Source organism: Eleginops maclovinus, chromosome 1 (assembly GCF_036324505.1).
Source record: "Eleginops maclovinus isolate JMC-PN-2008 ecotype Puerto Natales chromosome 1, JC_Emac_rtc_rv5, whole genome shotgun sequence".
Classification (NCBI taxonomy): domain Eukaryota; kingdom Metazoa; phylum Chordata; class Actinopteri; order Perciformes; family Eleginopidae; genus Eleginops; species Eleginops maclovinus.
Genome location: NC_086349.1, coordinates 18,892,867 through 18,910,870, shown reverse-complemented (window position 1 = coordinate 18,910,870; position 18,004 = coordinate 18,892,867). Strand labels below are relative to the sequence as shown.

The 18,004-nt window shown below is 40.2% G+C and overlaps 2 protein-coding genes and 1 long non-coding RNA gene across 3 annotated transcripts; 1 reads left to right on the top strand and 2 right to left on the bottom strand.

The window, feature by feature from the left end:
* The first annotated feature begins 608 nt into the window (after window positions 1-608).
* b3galt4 (UDP-Gal:betaGlcNAc beta 1,3-galactosyltransferase, polypeptide 4) lies at window positions 609-3,246 on the top strand. Its single transcript, XM_063889411.1, has one exon. It carries the CDS (start codon window positions 962-964, stop codon window positions 2,075-2,077), a length of 1,116 nt encoding a protein of 371 aa, XP_063745481.1. The 5' UTR covers window positions 609-961; the 3' UTR covers window positions 2,078-3,246.
* Window positions 3,247-4,274: 1,028 nt separating this feature from the next.
* LOC134870524 (uncharacterized) lies at window positions 4,275-5,790 on the bottom strand. The gene is made up of 3 exons (XR_010166580.1): window positions 5,721-5,790; window positions 5,020-5,294; window positions 4,275-4,834 (listed from the first exon to the last, which is right to left on the bottom strand). It is a non-coding gene; the product is annotated as an uncharacterized LOC134870524 (long non-coding RNA).
* Window positions 5,791-9,622: 3,832 nt separating this feature from the next.
* On the bottom strand, window positions 9,623-17,692 carry wdr46 (WD repeat domain 46). The gene is made up of 14 exons (XM_063895192.1): window positions 17,567-17,692; window positions 16,413-16,580; window positions 15,442-15,522; window positions 15,221-15,333; window positions 15,005-15,092; window positions 14,528-14,589; window positions 13,755-13,859; window positions 13,493-13,643; window positions 12,577-12,812; window positions 11,860-12,013; window positions 10,893-11,040; window positions 10,546-10,736; window positions 10,306-10,419; window positions 9,623-10,202 (listed from the first exon to the last, which is right to left on the bottom strand). Exons 1-14 carry the CDS (start codon window positions 17,621-17,623, stop codon window positions 10,083-10,085), a joined length of 1,788 nt encoding a protein of 595 aa, XP_063751262.1. The 5' UTR covers window positions 17,624-17,692; the 3' UTR covers window positions 9,623-10,082.
* Between the last annotated feature and the right edge of the window lie 312 nt (window positions 17,693-18,004).

Sequence of the window (18,004 nt, the reverse complement as noted above, 5' to 3'; positions counted from 1 at the left end):
GCCAGATGTCGCCCTGCACCACCAGGTGTGCAGGGGAACAAGCGGAGCACGGGCACAGAGATTTAGAAATATACCTAATGATCGTTATGAATGTAATCCTTATGATAAAATGTATGTTTTACTCGGGTTAAAATTGTATAATTTTCCTTCATATAATATGTACATTTACGATGCGAGATTGGCTTTAGTTCATTGATCATTTCTTTAATCAATTTATCTATTTTTAGACCTCCATTTATGTAGTAAGCGTCACTATAAACCTACTAGCAGCTTTAATTGGAATCTGATGCTATTGTAGATACAATAATGTGTTACGAAGTCAGTCAGCTTACACGTTATCCAAAGTATAACTATAATATCATATTGTTTTTAGGTGATCGCAAAACAGTTCCAAAAATATGCATAGCTACAAATGAACTTTCTACAAAGGTTAAAGACGGTCAGTACCGTTTGAATACTATTGCTGATTTGGATGTGGCGTTGAGACAGTTACATTATGTCCAACAGAAACTAAATTACTCCTCAAGAGCAGAGGGAGGAGGAAAGAACGCGGTTGACCATATAAGGGCATACAGTCATCAAGCACACATTCCGTTTGTGGTGAGCAACCTTAGAGGGGTTTTACTTTGTTGTAAATAAAATAAGGGCAGAAATAGCTCCGGGGTGCTGCCGAATCGTTTCATTTGCGCAGTTGCATACACCACACATTAGTAAAGACCGACTGACTGCAGCATCAACACAAGGGTGCCAGCTCCTTTCACTGCAGCGGGGCTGAAGCTTGCACTCTCAGTCACTGCTGCGCGTCACTTACTTCAGTGCAACGAGAAAATCAAGAGAGGTGGACGCGCAATGACAGAAAGGGGATTTTAATCGTGGAGATAAGAAAAGGAGGACCGGTGAGAGGCGAGCTGCAGCAGCTACAGCGGTCCGCAGAGCTGCCTAACGGTAGAGGGGGTTGGCCATGGTCGGACGGGGCCTGTGGGTATGTAAACCCCGGTTTGGAAAAAGGGGCAGCAGGTTTGGTGTTTTACCTTATCTGTGCGCGGCAATAGCGAGTTTAGCCATTCTGGCTCTGCTTTTTGTGGACTGCATCGAGTCATGGGTCACCTCCATGAGCATGAACACGGTGGTGGAGATGCACGCAGCCATCATCCCCCCCCAGAGCGTCCCCCCCACCAGACCCGAGGAGTTTCTGCTCATGCCCAGCCCGTTGGTGTGCCAGCGTGCCAAGCCTTACCTCATCATCATGGTTACTTCGTCTCCTGTCAACCAGAGGGCCCGCCAGGCCATACGGGACACCTGGGGAGGGGAGGTGGAGGTGAGGGGCCTGCGTGTCATGACTCTTTTTATGGTGGGGGTGGCTTCTGACCCCGGACTGGCCAAGCTGCTGATAGAGGAGGCCAGGGAGCGAGGAGACCTGATTCAGGGGCGTTTTCTGGACACCTACTCTAACCTCACCCTGAAAACCCTGTCCCTGCTGGGCTGGGCCCGCAGGTTCTGCCCTCAAGCCCACTTCATGGCCAAAGTGGATGATGACGTCCTGTTTAATCCCAGTGCCCTCCTGCACTTCCTGAACAGGAGTCGTAACCCCTACGAACAAGGAGACTTGTACCTTGGCAGGGTGCATCTCCATGTGGCCCCGGACCGTGACCCAGATAGCAAGCACTACCTTCCTTCAGGAGCCTACCCTCCTTCTGTGTTTCCAGACTATTGCAGTGGTACAGCCTATGTTCTGTCCCGCTCCGCACTGCTCAAGATTTCCCTGGCAGCCTCTGCATCACCTCTATCCACACCTCTGCCCCCAGAGGATGTGTTTGTTGGTTTGTGTGCCCGGGCAGCTGGAGTGATGCCCTCACACTGCCCGCTCTTCTCCGGGGGGCCAGGTGTGCCATACGGGCGCTGCTGCTATCAGGCCATGGTGTCCATCCACCACATTCCACCCAGGGAGATGCTGCACTACTGGGCTGATGTCCACACATCTCGCCCCTGCTCCTGGCTGAGTATCCGGGCTTCTCTGGGGCTCTGCAAGGTCAGGGCAATGCTGGGGACGGCTCTGGGGCTGAAGCAGGGCTTGTGAAGCTTGATAAGAAGAAAAGGAAGGAAGCAAACTGGACTTATTAGGGCTGTGTCTCTATACTGTGAACAGCACAAGTGCTCGACAGGCTAAAAATGTCACTTTATTTTTATAGCTTAATTTTTTTAAACACAATTATGTATTTAACTGTTTGGTTTGTTTTTTTTGCAGAAAAGAGGACAGGCAGCTGGTTGTATGTCACAGTAGACTGTGACATCAACTTTTGTTTTTACATGGACACATTTTTTAGACATAGAACAAAACACTGGCATGCTGGTACTGTAGTATACAGCGAGGAAAAACAGCTGCTTATCTGCACATTGAAACAGGTATTTCACAAAACATACCTGACGTCTATAGGTTGCTACCTCATACAACACCTATGTATTCTATCACCAGGTACTTCTGTTGTAAATATTAGTTTAATAAGATTCCTAAATGCATGATGCTTTAAACTAAAGTACAATAGATATCAAACTACATGCTCAAAACAGAAACTTAGTCACAACTTAGATTCAGTGCAACCTGCCATTAATTGCACAATGGAAATTTGAGACAATAGGATGTATTCTGACAGTTGACAGATACATTTGAATGTCTGTCTTTGAAAGCTCAGTTATTGCAGCTCATTTACTTAAATTAAAAAATATAACCATTAAACTGATGTGATACACAGCTGTATTCCTCATAGCGTTCAGTATTAATTACCTTTCTTTGTAATAGTGAGATTAAACATTGAGTAGTATTGTGAAGAAGTGTTTGGACTGAATTCAGTCAGAGTACAAAAAACAGTTCACAATGTTTTGGGAGAAAGCCTAGAATGCTCCACCCACAATGTTAACAAAAGGAGTGTCAGTGTTTTAACACTCAGCAAACATTTGAAAGAAATGCTGTTAGCAATAAACCGCTCTGTATCTTATGTAGACCTGATGTCTTTTCTTAGAAGAGGAAACCTCACGGAAAAACACAAACAGGAAACAAATCATCATTTTCTCGTAACCTTACGAGTGTCCTCTTTTGTCATCCATAATCTTCCTTACTTTTTTGTTTGTTGTTTACATACCTGCAAACTAGTCACCTTTCGGCGAAATTGACATAGACTGTATAACCGACTGTATGATGAGCAAGAAACAAGTTTGCTATCTTCACAATAAATAAAATCTTTGTTCAAATGACTCGCGTTCCACGACCACCGACCAATCATAAGCAAGATAAACCACAGCGCGCGTTCTTTTACCCATCAGTCCCTCTTGGAGTGGAGTGCTCAGTCATCAGCGAGTGGTTCTTCTGGACAATTTTCGGGATACGTTACAGATACAAGTTTTGAGATAGGTCTAGTTGCAGCTAATCTGGCAAAAACGTTGTATGCTGTATAATTTTAACGTTGCTGAAGTAAAATTATTTTAGCCAAATAAAGTGTATTAACATGCTTAAGCTTATCAGCTTGTTAGGTTGCTAGCTAACCTCAGTGAATTGTGTTAAAGTTAGCCTAGCTAGACCAGTTCTACGTCACCTCGTTCAATGCGAAAAGAATGCGTTTGTGAAGGCTAATCTCCACAGCATCCGTCTTGTTTGGAAGTTTACTAACAAAATCTACAAACGCTGGCGACCGTGTGTAGAGTTTGTTTACAGTGTTCGTAAGCACATATAACGCTTGTCACTGTTGGAAATGACATTATTCATATTGCACTGTGTTATGTACACAAGACGCAGATGCCTTTGAAACACGCGATCTAAAAACGAAAACATATTTTATATGTGGGTCATTATCATTATAAAGTGCCTTTGAGACATTGTAATTTCGATAAGAAAAGGGTAAGATTTCCCCTTACACTTTATAATCATTAAGCTGCCCCTAGGGTGTTAAAAATACATATTGGTCAAGCTTAAACACTTTTTATGAATTAAATACAGAATGTCAAAATATGGGCATATTGCAAAATATGTCCACCCTGTCGGGGACAAATGTAATCTTCAGATATATGTTTTTTATTACATAATTATAATAAAACATACCTTTTCAGAAAGGTCTTTTGTCCCTTTCTAGTTAATACATTTCAGGCAATGGGAAAAGTCTTTGGTAAATACTAAAATTAGAATAAAATTGCAGTTTTATCTAAGCGATGGCCATAGGTCTTCTTTGATTTTAAAATAAAATGACAAAAACAAATCTAACAAGCAAAACTTTTTAATGGTATTGTTTGATAATCATTTGGACATCAGGAAACACACACAGGGTTACTGTATATTCAATACATATTTTGTTTTTTTTCATTAAACTTAAATTTGACAGGGTGGACATTGGCACGAAAATCACATGACAGGGTGGACAAACGCAATTCATTAAGTACAGAAAAACATTAAAAAGGATGAGTTAGGTACAAACTGTACTCAGTTAACATCAGAACACATATCAAGGGTAGGCTACTCATCAGAACATCAGGACATCTAGGTCTACTGTAATTGGTCCTCCATGTACTTCCATACAGATGGCTCAACTGAGAAGGCACGCCTGTTCACAAGTTGTGGTTCCGACATGAGGCACAGAATCTGCCAATCCCCATACCAGTTGATGTCATCACGAGGACTTGGCCAACAGAATTTGTTGATGCCTTTGTTGTGCATGCATTTCACTTTCACATTGTGCTCCTCTACATCAAGAATGATACCAGGGTATCCATCATTGTCATAGTTGACTACACACCATTCACCAATGTGCTTCTCCTCGATGACTTCTGGCCTCCAACTTTTATTCTGTTCCTTCACATTCAAGATTCAAGAGAGTTTATTGTCATTGTCATTGAAGGCAACAAAATTGTGTGTGGAGCAACAACACTGCGTAGTTTCAAGTAGTAGTAGTAGCCTATGTACATAGTCAAAGTGCTTGACCCCCCCCCCCCTCCCATATAAATTGATAAGTAATAATAATTTAGCAGTCTACTCACATGTACTTTTGACTGATCACTGGGTGGTGTCTCCGACAAATGCAAAGCGCTGGCCCTGGACTTTGCTCTGGCTGCTTTTTTTGCCTCTCTCCACTTCTTTCTTTTTGCCCTCTTCTCTCGCTCACTCAGCTCATCAATGCCCTTTTTCTTTCCAGTGTCTCTGTCCTTCTTCCACCTGACCCTCTCTTTTTCAAGATACTGTCTTTTTCTGTCAGGGTCAGCATCACGGCGCTCCCGGTAGCGTTTTGCTATTTCAGCTCCTCTTTGACTCATAACTAAAACAGACGCAAGACACCCTTAAACCAGCAGTCTGACTTCAATTGTTATTGTTAACAAATGGTGTGTATAATGTTATTTTATGACGTTATTATTGTCATTATAGTCAAAAAACTACCCACCTGTCCCCCCTGTCATGCATCATGTCCACCCTATCAGGGAAGTATTAATGACAGGGTGGACAACGATAGGGTTGACATTTTCAGCTAAGATTAGCAATTGATAAGCACATGGGGGCCCCTCAGCTAGCAGAGATAGCAGTAGTGAAGGTGACCTCAAAATAAATATGACAATATTTAAACATTTTGAAAAATAATAATATTTTTTAATATATCCCCATGATAGGGTGGACATGTTAAGCTCGACACCTTGCAACAAGAAAGACAATATGAAGAAAATTGTGAAATTAAGGTGTAAATACTTACTGATAAGGGGTCATGTGTGTCAACCATCACTGAAGAGTGTCAAAATGGTGGTCATGATGTCACCGATGACATCAGCTACCGCATTAAAGGGCCAGTTACAACATAATGACAGGGTGGACACTGATTTGAGGGACATGTATTAAATACTTAATATTTATATTAAATATTTGTTGAAGACTACTAGAATTACCCATTTATGAAAGTTCTTGTCAATAATAATAAGACCATAAAAAATAATTTTAATCTTGTTTAATTTAATGACTTTATTATACTCATAGTTGCTCCCACTATTGTGTGAGGGACATGGCAAAATCGCCTACACACACTTAAAGAAAATGGTACAAATTAATACAAAATAACTCTAAGATGGTAAATATAGTATAGATGTATGTCTTAATGATTATACATTTGAAATACAAACTCAAAACATCATTATTTTGCATTAAATTGAAAATAAATGTGTGATTCTGACTGGGACCTTGAAAGGCACTTTATAATGATAATGACCCATCTAGTAACAATTGATGGCAATTGGCAGGTTTACGATCCAGATTAGGTTCATGGTTGTGAATTATCTATGTAAATCGACTCTATAGATTACACGTTCATTCTACATGTTGAGTCAGTGCCGCTGCTAGCCATTTTGGTGCCCTAAGCATAATTCCTTCATGATGCCCTCCCCCCCCCCCCCCCCCCCCCCCAATAAAAAAACATTCGCGGAAAAGTTTAACTTTTTTATTACCAAACATATAAAACAATAGCAGCAGCAAACACACAGCAAAACAACAAACTTTTGACATTTGAAAGTGCAAACTCCAAAATAAAATATACTTTCTCAAATGCTATGTAAACTTTTCTAAATGCCTGGCTAAACACTATTAATTTCACGCCACACAGTGATAAATGGTCTGAAGCCAGAATTGTTAGCCTACCTAGTGCAATGACTGCTAACTGTTACTGAGAAAGTATTGGCCACCGTCACGTCAAAATAAACCATAAACTGTCTACTATTCAATATCTAAAGTAAAGTAACGGCTAACTGGCATCAGTTACTTGCAAAATGCAGTTATAATTTTTAACAGCAAAATCTCAATTTAGCTTGCGCCTAAGTTATAACACATATTTGAGTTTGCTAACATCAGCAATAACGTCAGCTAGTTCAAGGTGTATGCATAGGCTAAGCTTTACACTAGCTGCACATATTTCCCGTATTTAAGAAAGATTAAACGTGGACACTTACCTGCAAGTGATGCACGGGCATCATCTCGCTGTTTCCTCTTTTTTCTTTTTTCTGCTCCTGACTCCTGTTGCCTTTTCATTTCCAAAAATGTCGAGTAATCCAAAAGACCACTGACAGCAAGGGCACCCACAGGGCGCTTGGGACGCAGATTGTGCAGATTGTGTTTTCGTTTGTGTTTGTGTGAGTGGGGAGGGGAGGGGGGAGGGGAGAGGGGGGCACCATCGGTACCTTTGAGTAGTATGCCTAAAAAGTGCCTCATATTTCTATAGTCTACTGAAATAATTTCGGCCTTATAATTATTATGACGATTTTTCATTAGGCTATTTTTGGTGGTGCCCCCTCGACACTTGGTGCCCTACGCACAGCGCGTAATGCGCGTTATGGGAGCGGCGGCACTGTGTTGAGTGATGATAGCGTAATACAAATATAGGCTATACATACAATGACAAAACTGCCGTGGGCGATATGTTATCCATATCCTTCGTTAAAATTAATGTTCAATAGCTCTATGCCAATGGGAACAACAGAACGTGCGCATTACATATGGACCAATGCGACACGTTCATTACGGCCGTGGACCGATAAACACTCAGTAACGTACGCACACCAACCGGCATTTGCGTGTTTAACACCTTGTTTAACACTGGCATTACCGCCGCTTAACTTAAATAATGAAGAACTGCTTTTAATTACGACTTGGCCGAGATCTTAACGTGCTATTCATGCGTTTCCCATGAATAGCCTACTACTATAACTCGGAGCGGAGCAGGATATAATGCGCATGCGCGGCGTTGCTAGGCAGCGCTATGAAGAGCTATGAAGAGAATATATTTGAGGAAGCTCATACATATGATGGGTCACCTGCTGCCACCAGATGCTGACACAGACCAAGAAATTCTGACCAGGCGCTTCCCAGTTTTCAGCATGGAGATGATGTTGTCAAGTGGTGGGCCATCGTCTTCAATACAGGGAAGTACCCTGCACTGTGTCAGGCAGTCAAGGCTGCCCTCTCAATTTTCCATAGTGCCCTGGTTGAGTCTTCCTTCAGTGTCATGGGGACCATCATTCATCAACGATCAACGTCAATGAAGATCTCCACCCTCAGTGCTGTGCAGACTGTTAAATACACTTTGCAGACCAGGAACCAGACTGGGGTGGAAATGTTCAGAAGGGATGATTTGAAGTTTGGGGAGGTAGATAGGAGGTTGTGTTCTAACATTAGTGCAGCTGGAACTAGGGACAAAGCCCAAAGACAGGAAAATCAGCTTGTAATCAGAGAAAGGAGGGTTGAGTTTGGCTGCCAGCCATCTACCAGTGCTGCTAGTAATAGGGCAGAGGTGGTGGAGAACGATAGTGTGGCCCGAAAGAGGCACATTGCCAAGCAGCGAAAACGGGCCCTTGAAAGGCTTGTCCAGGCCAAAAGGATGAAAAAATGAAAATAATATTATGTTGATATGTTGCCAAATTTGGCCAATGGGATTTACTGTTTACCTGTCCTGAATGCTTTTCACATTTAAAATGTTTTTAACTGACCAGTTTATGGGTCAATAAATGTGCCATTTTTACCATAAGAAAATGTTGTCTTTTCCCTTTATTTTCTTATGGGAGTACACCAGAATGCTTAATTTACATATTAAAATAGCAAAATTTGGCTGGGGGGTGGGGGGGGGTGCCCCCAGACCCCCCTACAACGGTTTAGTTTGTCACCTTTTTCAGCCCTTCTGAGTTTGCAGGTATGTGTTTAAGAGACAAGACTTGCTCTTTACTAATCATAAACTCATCTGCCTATGGGACAGCACATGTTTAGGAAATAAATGGTAAGTGAATCAAGATCATTTATGCAAGACTGAGTGGACATCAATTAAACTGATATGCACATAGGAAATGGTAGGTCGTTTTGGACATTGCTGGGGAACATTATTAACATGCATGCAGAACATTTCAATCCTGATCACAAACATGATGGGCAACTTAAGAAGTTAAAATTGGGAATTGCAGCAAACATGTTGTATAGCATAAGGGAGTTTAGTGCCCACATTTATAAATATATGGCATTTATTTTCTTTATTAAGACGTTTTTTTTTAATAAATCTTAAATAGATTAAATTGCAGGTTCATAGTAAGCCCTTCAAATACACATTAAAAACCATGCCCTTTGTGGTGCTGGTAGGAATAACACATTCCAGTTTTATAAACAGATCACTGATTGAGATCTTAAAATGTCAACTACGATAAGACGATGAAAAAAATATATCCCCCATAGTAACAGGGATTGTTAGTCACTCTTGTTTTACCGAACACATTGCAAGTATTTAAGTGCAACGAACTGAGAAATTCTCTTTGTTCAGAGAATGAAAAACTCTTAAGCCTAGCCTACCCTATAATCAGATATCATTTAATTGACTACAGAGAGGGTTACTACTTACGTATCGCTCAAACATTACTAGTTTACCTAAATTCCAACATACAAAAATCTTATATAACAAATGTCATGCACTCTTGTCCTTCCCCAAGATTTCTTTTGTATGTTGCCTTTGCTGCCAAAAGTGGCTGTATCGCCAAATACAGTGGCAGAAGAACTTGGGAGAGACTCAATTCTGAAAACTAGTTAAGCAGACTAGCAAGTTTGAAAGTCAGATGTAAGCTCGGATGACACTGAATATAGAGGCATAGCATTACGTTGTTTATTTTCAGAACATATTTATATAAAACATTTGACAAATGCTAATTCAGTTCAGCCTTCAAAGCAATAAAAAGGTCAAAGATTTGTGAAAAATGTGTTAATCAGAAGGGGAAAAGCAGACGACTTTATAAATTCTGGCTAAAACCTTTGCACGACATGGCACTTCCCTTTATCCAGCCATCTACACAGGGAGTGCTTCAGGGTACAGACACTAAATAGAACTGCCCTTTCACAGCACTAGTTATTGATTACAGAGGAAGTTCCATAAAACAGAATGTGTCTTTATTAAGCCGACTGCATCGAGAATTTCTACAGCTCGTGTTCTGTTCCCACGGTTGAGCAATGTTTACGATAGAATATGTCCTTTATGTGAAGTTCAAAGGTGCCGCCCACACAGAATGTCACTGGGTTTTCGGCTGCACAAAGGATCCGTCTTTATCTATTTTTTGAATCTGTCCAGAGCAGATCTCTTGCTAGATAACAACGTGTCCTTCTTCTCTCTCTCCTTTCTCTCTTTTTCAATCTTCATTTTGTCCTCTGCAGATTGCTGGATTTCCTCCTGAGGGGTAAACAAGACAAAAGAAATGAGGCAAAGTGCAGACACTGCAGAAAGATCACAATGCCATTGCATCACACTCAAACATATATCTTTGATTACTCACCCTCAAGTCCTCATTAGCCACTTGTCTCTTGCGCCTTTCAATACTGCCGGCCGAACTACGACCTTTTTTCTTATACCTGGGAACAAACTTTTGTGTGGCAAGTGGATCAAAGCCCTGGGAAGAGGAAAACACATTTTTACAATGGTGTAAATGATACCTACCAATGTTCAGTATTTCAAAATTCAAACATCTATTTTCTAAAATCAAATGTGTGCTAATAAGATGTTTCCAGACACTGACCAGAGCTTGGACCCTATCTTGGTGCCTTTGCTGGAAGGTGGCTTGGTCCAGATGTCCCAGCTCAGAGGGGTCAAGGCTGATGAGCTCAGGCTGGACCTTCTCCAGCAGGGCCTTAACCTCCCATTCCTGCCTCTGCTTTGCACTGCGATATGGATTTGCATCAAGACCATCGAAGTTGGGCTCTCCCGCACCTTAAAATATTTTTAAAAAGTTAACTAATGGCAGTGGTTACAGTTGGGACAACCCATCAGGGCCACATTGAGCTCGAACCATGACTTTCCTCACATCAAACTCAATCTTCATTTTGAGTTATTTGGAATAAGGTCAAATTCGAAACCCAGTCGTACCTGGTATGAGCATGCTGGTGAAACCCTCTCCGTGCCCCACTCCGAGGACATCCTCAAAAGGGCAGAAGTGCATCCCCCAGACTGTTCTTTGAACTCTGTGAGCCATGTAGGGTTTAGTGACTGGAGTGCTGCACACGTCTCTGTACACCTGCAGGGAGGGATTCGGACACAGATTAAGTGATAGGAGGGTCAAAAGTTGCAGTCTTATGTACGTTTCAAAAAAATGACTTTCAGCAATGTCAGAGGTAATGTATAGCCACAAGCTGGAAAATGTCAGCAGTTTTTTTTATTCTATCTTTGGCCAGAAGAAGTCCCTGCAGACCATTTTTTATAGCAGAAGTTAGTCTTAGCTCTTTGCTGCACTATTTTTTAATGCTCTTAATGTCTTTCATGTTTGTAAAGCACTTTGAATGGCCTTGTGCTGAAAGGCGCTATATAAAAAAGGAACTTGCCTTGCCTTAACAGGAAATGCACATGTGTTTTTTCTGTATGTTGCTGATGCAACAATACCTTTTATGGATGATTAGAACACTCACTTCCCTTAAATTACTTGATCCAACACACCGCTTAGTTTTAACCTTCATTCTCTTGGAACAGCAAACGTTTGATTCCTTAAATGGACAATGTCCATTATTAATGGTATTATTTAAGAATTTAAGAAATCAGACAGAATTCAGCTGCACAGCAGGTCAGCTAAGCAGTGTAAAATGTGAAGTGTATACACAGGCAAATTATACAGTTTCCAAAGGAAGAAGTATTTATTTTCAATGAATTAGCTCCAGACTGTGTAGCTAGTAAAACAAAACTTTGCCATCCAGCAATCTCACTCATTTGGTGACACTATCAGGTCATTAAAATGTCTGTGAAATTGTTATCCAGATGTTTTCCCTTATGATAACCCACACCAAATGCCTGTTCATGTTTCAATGACAGCTCATGATTGGTGCAGTGTGGTGCACATAATGACCTGAACAATGTCCCCTGTGGCAGCAGACAGCAGCCCCCTCTGGCTCAGGGACAAACAGGACGCTCCAGCAGGCAGGAAGTAGGACTTGAGGGGCTTGAAGGCTCTAATGTCGTATACCTTCAGCTTTTTATCCATACCAGACGTTACCATGTATCTGCCGAGGAGACCAGAAAACAGATTGCTCTCTGGTGGACATTCAGAAAAATGCAGGTTTGGCTCACAAGAGAAAATGCATTAGTTATTCAACCTGAATATAAAGTTTCAGCATTTATGGATTTCTTTTACAAATTGTTCAATTGAAACCTCCCACTGGTCTGCATGCGAACATTAGTAATATGTTTAATTCAGACTATTATAATGGTAAGATGCATTAATTATTACACTGTGTGTAACAATAGATTAGACTCATCTCTGTGTTGTAGTAGTTTGACGTTCCAATTATAACATTAGCTTAACACAAACCATGAACTATACCCAATATTTTACAATAGAAATGTTAAAAGTATACTCTTAATCTTAACAACTGCATTCATTTACCTGCAGACTGGTTTCTGTTCAGATCACTGTAATTATGGTTGGTAGATCAAAATGCAAGCCCAATCAAAAACACAATGATTGTAGCACAATGCACACCCCAGTAAAAAACTGAATCCTTAGAACTATGTGGTCTCCAGGTGGTGGTTTAAAAGAAAGGATATTGGTTTTAGGGAGACTCACGTGCCCGTCTTGTCTACAGCGACAGAGCGCACTGCCCCCTGGTGACAGAGCATCTTGACAAGAGCGTCTTTCTGGTTAGGCGACCACAGGCTGACGGTGCCGTTGGAGTGGCCGAGGTGGATGATGGCATTTTGAGGGTTCTGGCACATCACGTCAAGCCGGCCAGTCTTGGTGCAGATGGCGGCCACTTCCTTTCCAACAGACACATCCAGGTACTGCAGGAAACTTGTAGCACTCTGAGGACGAACAGGAAGATTTGTCAGAGCAGATTGATGTTGGTTTACTTTACAGATGTTTGAGATAGAAACGTAAGGCAAAAAGATTGACGATGAAACGGGCCGATGCATACTTAGTAACTGACTGTACCCTGCTTATAAAACACACTCTGCTCAGTAAGGAACTTTAAAAACACATGGTGTCTGAAGTTCCCAGAGATAACATTATTGCCAAAGTAACATCCACAAATCTGCTTAGAAATCATAGGGAAAAAACTAACCTTAACCTCCTTATAATCCTATAGTTTGTTTTAGGATCATAATTGTCATTGTCATACTCTTAACAATTTGCTCAAATGTAACCAAAAGATGGCTTATCTAAAGAGGGCCTCAAGGTGTCAGGTTATGAAAACTTCTCTACATAGTTTTTGAAATTACTTGATATTGATTACACTCTTTTATAGTGTATGATAACTTGTCTTCATGGCAAGGTCTATTTTAGTCTTATTAAGTATTACACCTGGTTAAATAAAGAAGAACTAGAAAAGCTTCAATTCAAAGAAAATAAATTGAACAATGACATGGTACATGGTTTTTGGAAAAGTCAGCATTCAACAGAAGGCAACTTTGTGGTAAGACTTTCAAAATAAAAAGCAATAGATTGTGTGAATGACCTGGAAGAACAGGTTTCATCAACTCACCACTGTTGCTAGCAAAAAGTGGTAGGGAAGGAACTGCATGCGAAGGACGTCGTTAAATTTGCGGATGCAGTGGAGCTCTATGCCATTGGAGTCGTAGATATACAGCCACTTCTTCTGAGCCACCGCATACATGGCCTCACTGTGGAGCCACCTTAATAAAGCAGACATTGCTATGTTTACAGGAAAGGTGTTTACGGTTACTGTTAAGGAAGGCATGATTGTGTACAGTGTAGCTCTGCACAATGTGAGGTGTATGACTTACTTTACATCATTGATGGACTCCATCACGTTTATCTCACACTTCAGCTGTTTGGACTGCCAGTCTATACAAGCAATATGGCCTCTCCTCCCACCGAGCAGCAGATGTCTGAAAGGAAGAAAACCCACTGTTAACAAAATGCCCGCTATTCAAACAATAAATAAATATTGGTATATAATGTAGAAGAGCTTGCTCTTATTTATAAAGCTACAGAGTGTTGAAGTCTGCCGTTTTTGCCTGGAGGGGCTTTAGATTTTTGCAGAATAATATCCCCTTGTTCTGAAAACCCTCGATTTGGGTAAGAAAACAACAACAGGCAAAATAGATGTTGTCTTTTAAGCATTTAATTTTTTTCCCTTTACAACCGGCATCATGACTGTTTTGGTCGAGTCTTAACACTCTCATAAGGAGTTTTGAGGCAAAGCAGGTACTTGTTTTCAGTGAAAAAGCTATGAGAAAACTCACTCTACACTTCCTGCCAAGCATGTCAGACAATGTTAACACTTTCTGGTGAACATAGCCGAGCATTTAGCAGTAGGGAGCAAGATATTTACAAAACAGAACTAAATTGAGAGAATATTCGTCAGGTGGACACAAAATGTACAAATACTCATTATTAGGCAAAAATATGGACAGTTTACAGCTACTTATCCAAAGAGGCAACAAATCAGGTAATGTGGGTTTGAATATAAAGCTGACAGGAGTAGCTGTGGCAGCAACCCTTAGACAAACACTTCCAACATAGTTTGAGTGAGAATGGAGATTGAGATACTGACCGTCCAGTCCTGCTGTAATCCAGTCGATATGGTCCAAACTGAGACAATTTCAGATTAAAATACTGAGAAAGAAAGTGTGTAAGAAAGGAAACACACATCAATAGAAGTTAACATCCAGGGGAACAACATCCAACCCGAAAATGTATAATAAAAGTGCTTTTGAAACTAAATATACAAATTATTGACACAATCTCGTAACTTCCTGAATATACAGTATTTTCCCTTTTTCTATTGTTGTAAATAAAATATTTATCAAAACCTATGTTAAGTTAAGCCCCAACACATTATCTACTAATAAGTAAATCAGATAGTTTGGGGACGACCTTCACTATGTGCAGCTTACTGTATCCCAGCCAGGTCAGTCAAAAAATAGCTACATTTGTTTAAAAAAGTAATATGTTGCCATAACAAGGTAAAAAGAGACCATTTTTGCAATAACAAAAAGGCCCCATCACTTAAATGTCGGTAATGTCCCACCTTTGACGCGGAGGTTATATCCACAGCATCTGAAATATCTTCCTGAGAGATCGTGCATGTGTCCTCATCTTCATCTCCTTCTAGAAACCTGAGATTGAAGGACAACATCACAACCATGATTTTAAAGCAATGGCTTAAAGACATTCATCAAAATTGCATCTCTGTCACATCATATAGTGAAGCCAGAGCAGCCAGTCGACATTTACAGGAAATTACCCAGCATCCTCTGGGAGTAGGAGGTCAAGCCGAGCAGCTTGTTTCTCTGCCATTTCTGAAGCTTCATCTGAGCGAGCCATCATTTCTTTCAGCTTGTAATGCTGCCGGGGAGGCTAGAGCACGAACAATAAAGGATTGTTAAAAAGCGCGTAGCAACAGATGACTCAAATGACTAAATTTTGTTACCAGACATGATAAAAAGATGACATCGGGGTGCTTACCTTTTTTATTTTATCTCTCCTCTTGAACTTCTGCATCCTGTCTTTAGGAATATGTGCAGACCCAGGGAAAGGGTCAGATTTCTGAAAGTAGGAACAAGAATAAGAAGAGATAACTACATTGACTTTGTGAAACATTAAAATTAAGCTAAAGTCATTTAGAGCTGGGAGATATATTGATATATACAGCTGCGGAAAAAATGAAATGACCACTCCAATTTTATTCTTTATCTCTACATGTATGGCAGCCACTCCAGTGTCTGTTGAATTCCAACACAGAAAAATTGCCAGACGTTTATAGAATACATTTAACTCAAAAAGACATACCTATAAAAACTAAAACAAGAGAAACTGATAATGCTAATCCGGGGCTGTATATTGATGATGTAGAATCAAAACTAGACCCCAGTTTCAAAAGTACATCTACTTTCCTTCAGAGTCATTACATACTATATTAAAACCTATACAGTCAGGCGTAGTGTACCGTTATTAAAACAATACCACTTACCTTTAATATATCCTTATGCAATCCCTTTGATTTGACCCTTAACAAAATGATGCACATCGTATGTATCTTGCTAATTATAATCTAATTTTATTTTTTAACCTGCATTCTTTCCAACTTTTATGGAAACTGCTGCTTAACAATTCCTCTAGGGATGAATACAGTTTGTATTTTAATCAGACTTGATAGTCCTGTGACATCTATAGATATATTTCCCACTTCTCAGAGTGACAGTGACACATCAATGAATGTGTGTTTATATCAAGGAGATCTTCCAAAACAATCCATCGATATCTGCTAGCTTGCCTTTTAACTCGAGCGTAAATTGTTTCTATAATTTTACAGCATGGCTTTGTCAAATAGTATTTGCATTTGTTTTATTCAGTTTTTTGTATAGCATTTTTAACTGCATCCCCTGTAGAAAATGTGAAACATACAAAAAGCTTTATTATTACTTTAATTCTCTTACCCCTGAGATGACGTTCTTTTCATCTCCTTGAACCTCATCTTTCTTTCTTTTCTTTGTTTTCTCTACGTGTTTTTGTGGCAGAGTCTCTCCAGTCTGTTTCCCATCTTTTCCAACTTTGTTATCATCCTTCCCCTCCTCCTTCGGCTCATCCCAGTACCGAGCAGGGGGCTGTTAAGGAGGAGCAAAACTTTGATAGAAACAATTGTGGGGAGACTTTTTTTCAGATAAAAAACAACAACAACACTACTGCTGCTGCTTTAGGCGCCCCCGCATACAATACATACTTACAGTATAATATACAGTACATGGTCCCCAGTAGACCACCACACAATACTGACTGTGCAATCTTGTACAATAAATGAATCACCTAAACCTACATTGTTATAGATGTCACAACTTTATTAAAAATAATTTCTCAACACCTAATATGTTACCTGTGTCTCTAAGTTCTACAAGTTGCTGCTCCTCATTTTAAGCTACGGACGAATACTTCGGGTGCTCCATTTTGATTCTATTATTGCTACTAATGTGTGCTTCTCTTCTCTATATTTAATAAATTAGCTTGTCCTTAATTATTGCACGCCTTTTTTTTAAACTGCTATGCCACTTTTTGCTGTCACACTGTACATGTCCCCGCTGTGGGACTAATAAAGGAGTTCTGATACTCACACACACACATATGCCAACATATTATTTTTTTGACAAATAGTGCTAACTATGCTACACTGCTGCAAAGCGCGAGGAACACTTGCTTTACTATTCTCTATTCATTTATTACTAATATTAACGTGTCGCAGGTCCAAATTGCACCACTTGCTGACATACACCTAAAAAGTGGGAACAGTCGTCGAGAGTGTACATGTTGTCTTGTGCAAATAAATTTTCTGAATATTTACAACAAGTTATGCTCATACATGTCCAAAGTATAAATGACGCCTATGTTAGTGTATTTATCTGTGAAGATAGCAAAAGGGTCATGTCGCCTCGCGCAGAACCCGCAAACTCAAACACACACGATGCTTGCGTTAATTGCGTAGTGTTAGAAATCTAGCGCTACTTGTGTGGCAGCTTTTATTTTTTAAAACGTCAACGCCTTTCTCCGATGACATTATTCAAAGTTTAACTCTGTCACTAATACATTTATTCGCAGTTACCTTCTTCTTATTCCCCACGTGTGCTGGATTCACCACTGCCTCGCCGGTGGACGCCATCTTTGTTGTGTATGTTTTTCAGTTCCTGTGACCTCACTTCTGAAGACGTCACTTCCTGCGAAATATTGTTTTTAAATAGTATTTTTTATCTGGCACTTTGCTTAGAGAAACTCTACCATCTTGATTTGTATTTTTACATTATCATAGCACCAGATGCAGTAGAGGGGACTTATTGCAGAAGTCTGTCTGTATTTAGTTTTTTCCACTTTTTTTTTTTTTAGAGAAACTCTAAGCAAACAGGAAGGATAACTGATACAAACAGGCTATGGATAGTTCAACCAGCAATGGTGTGAAGCTTACAAAAGTAAGAAAGAATAGAGGTAGGCTAGTAAGAAAAAGTAAGAAAAAAGAGAAAATATCAAATAGAAAAACGTAAGAGCA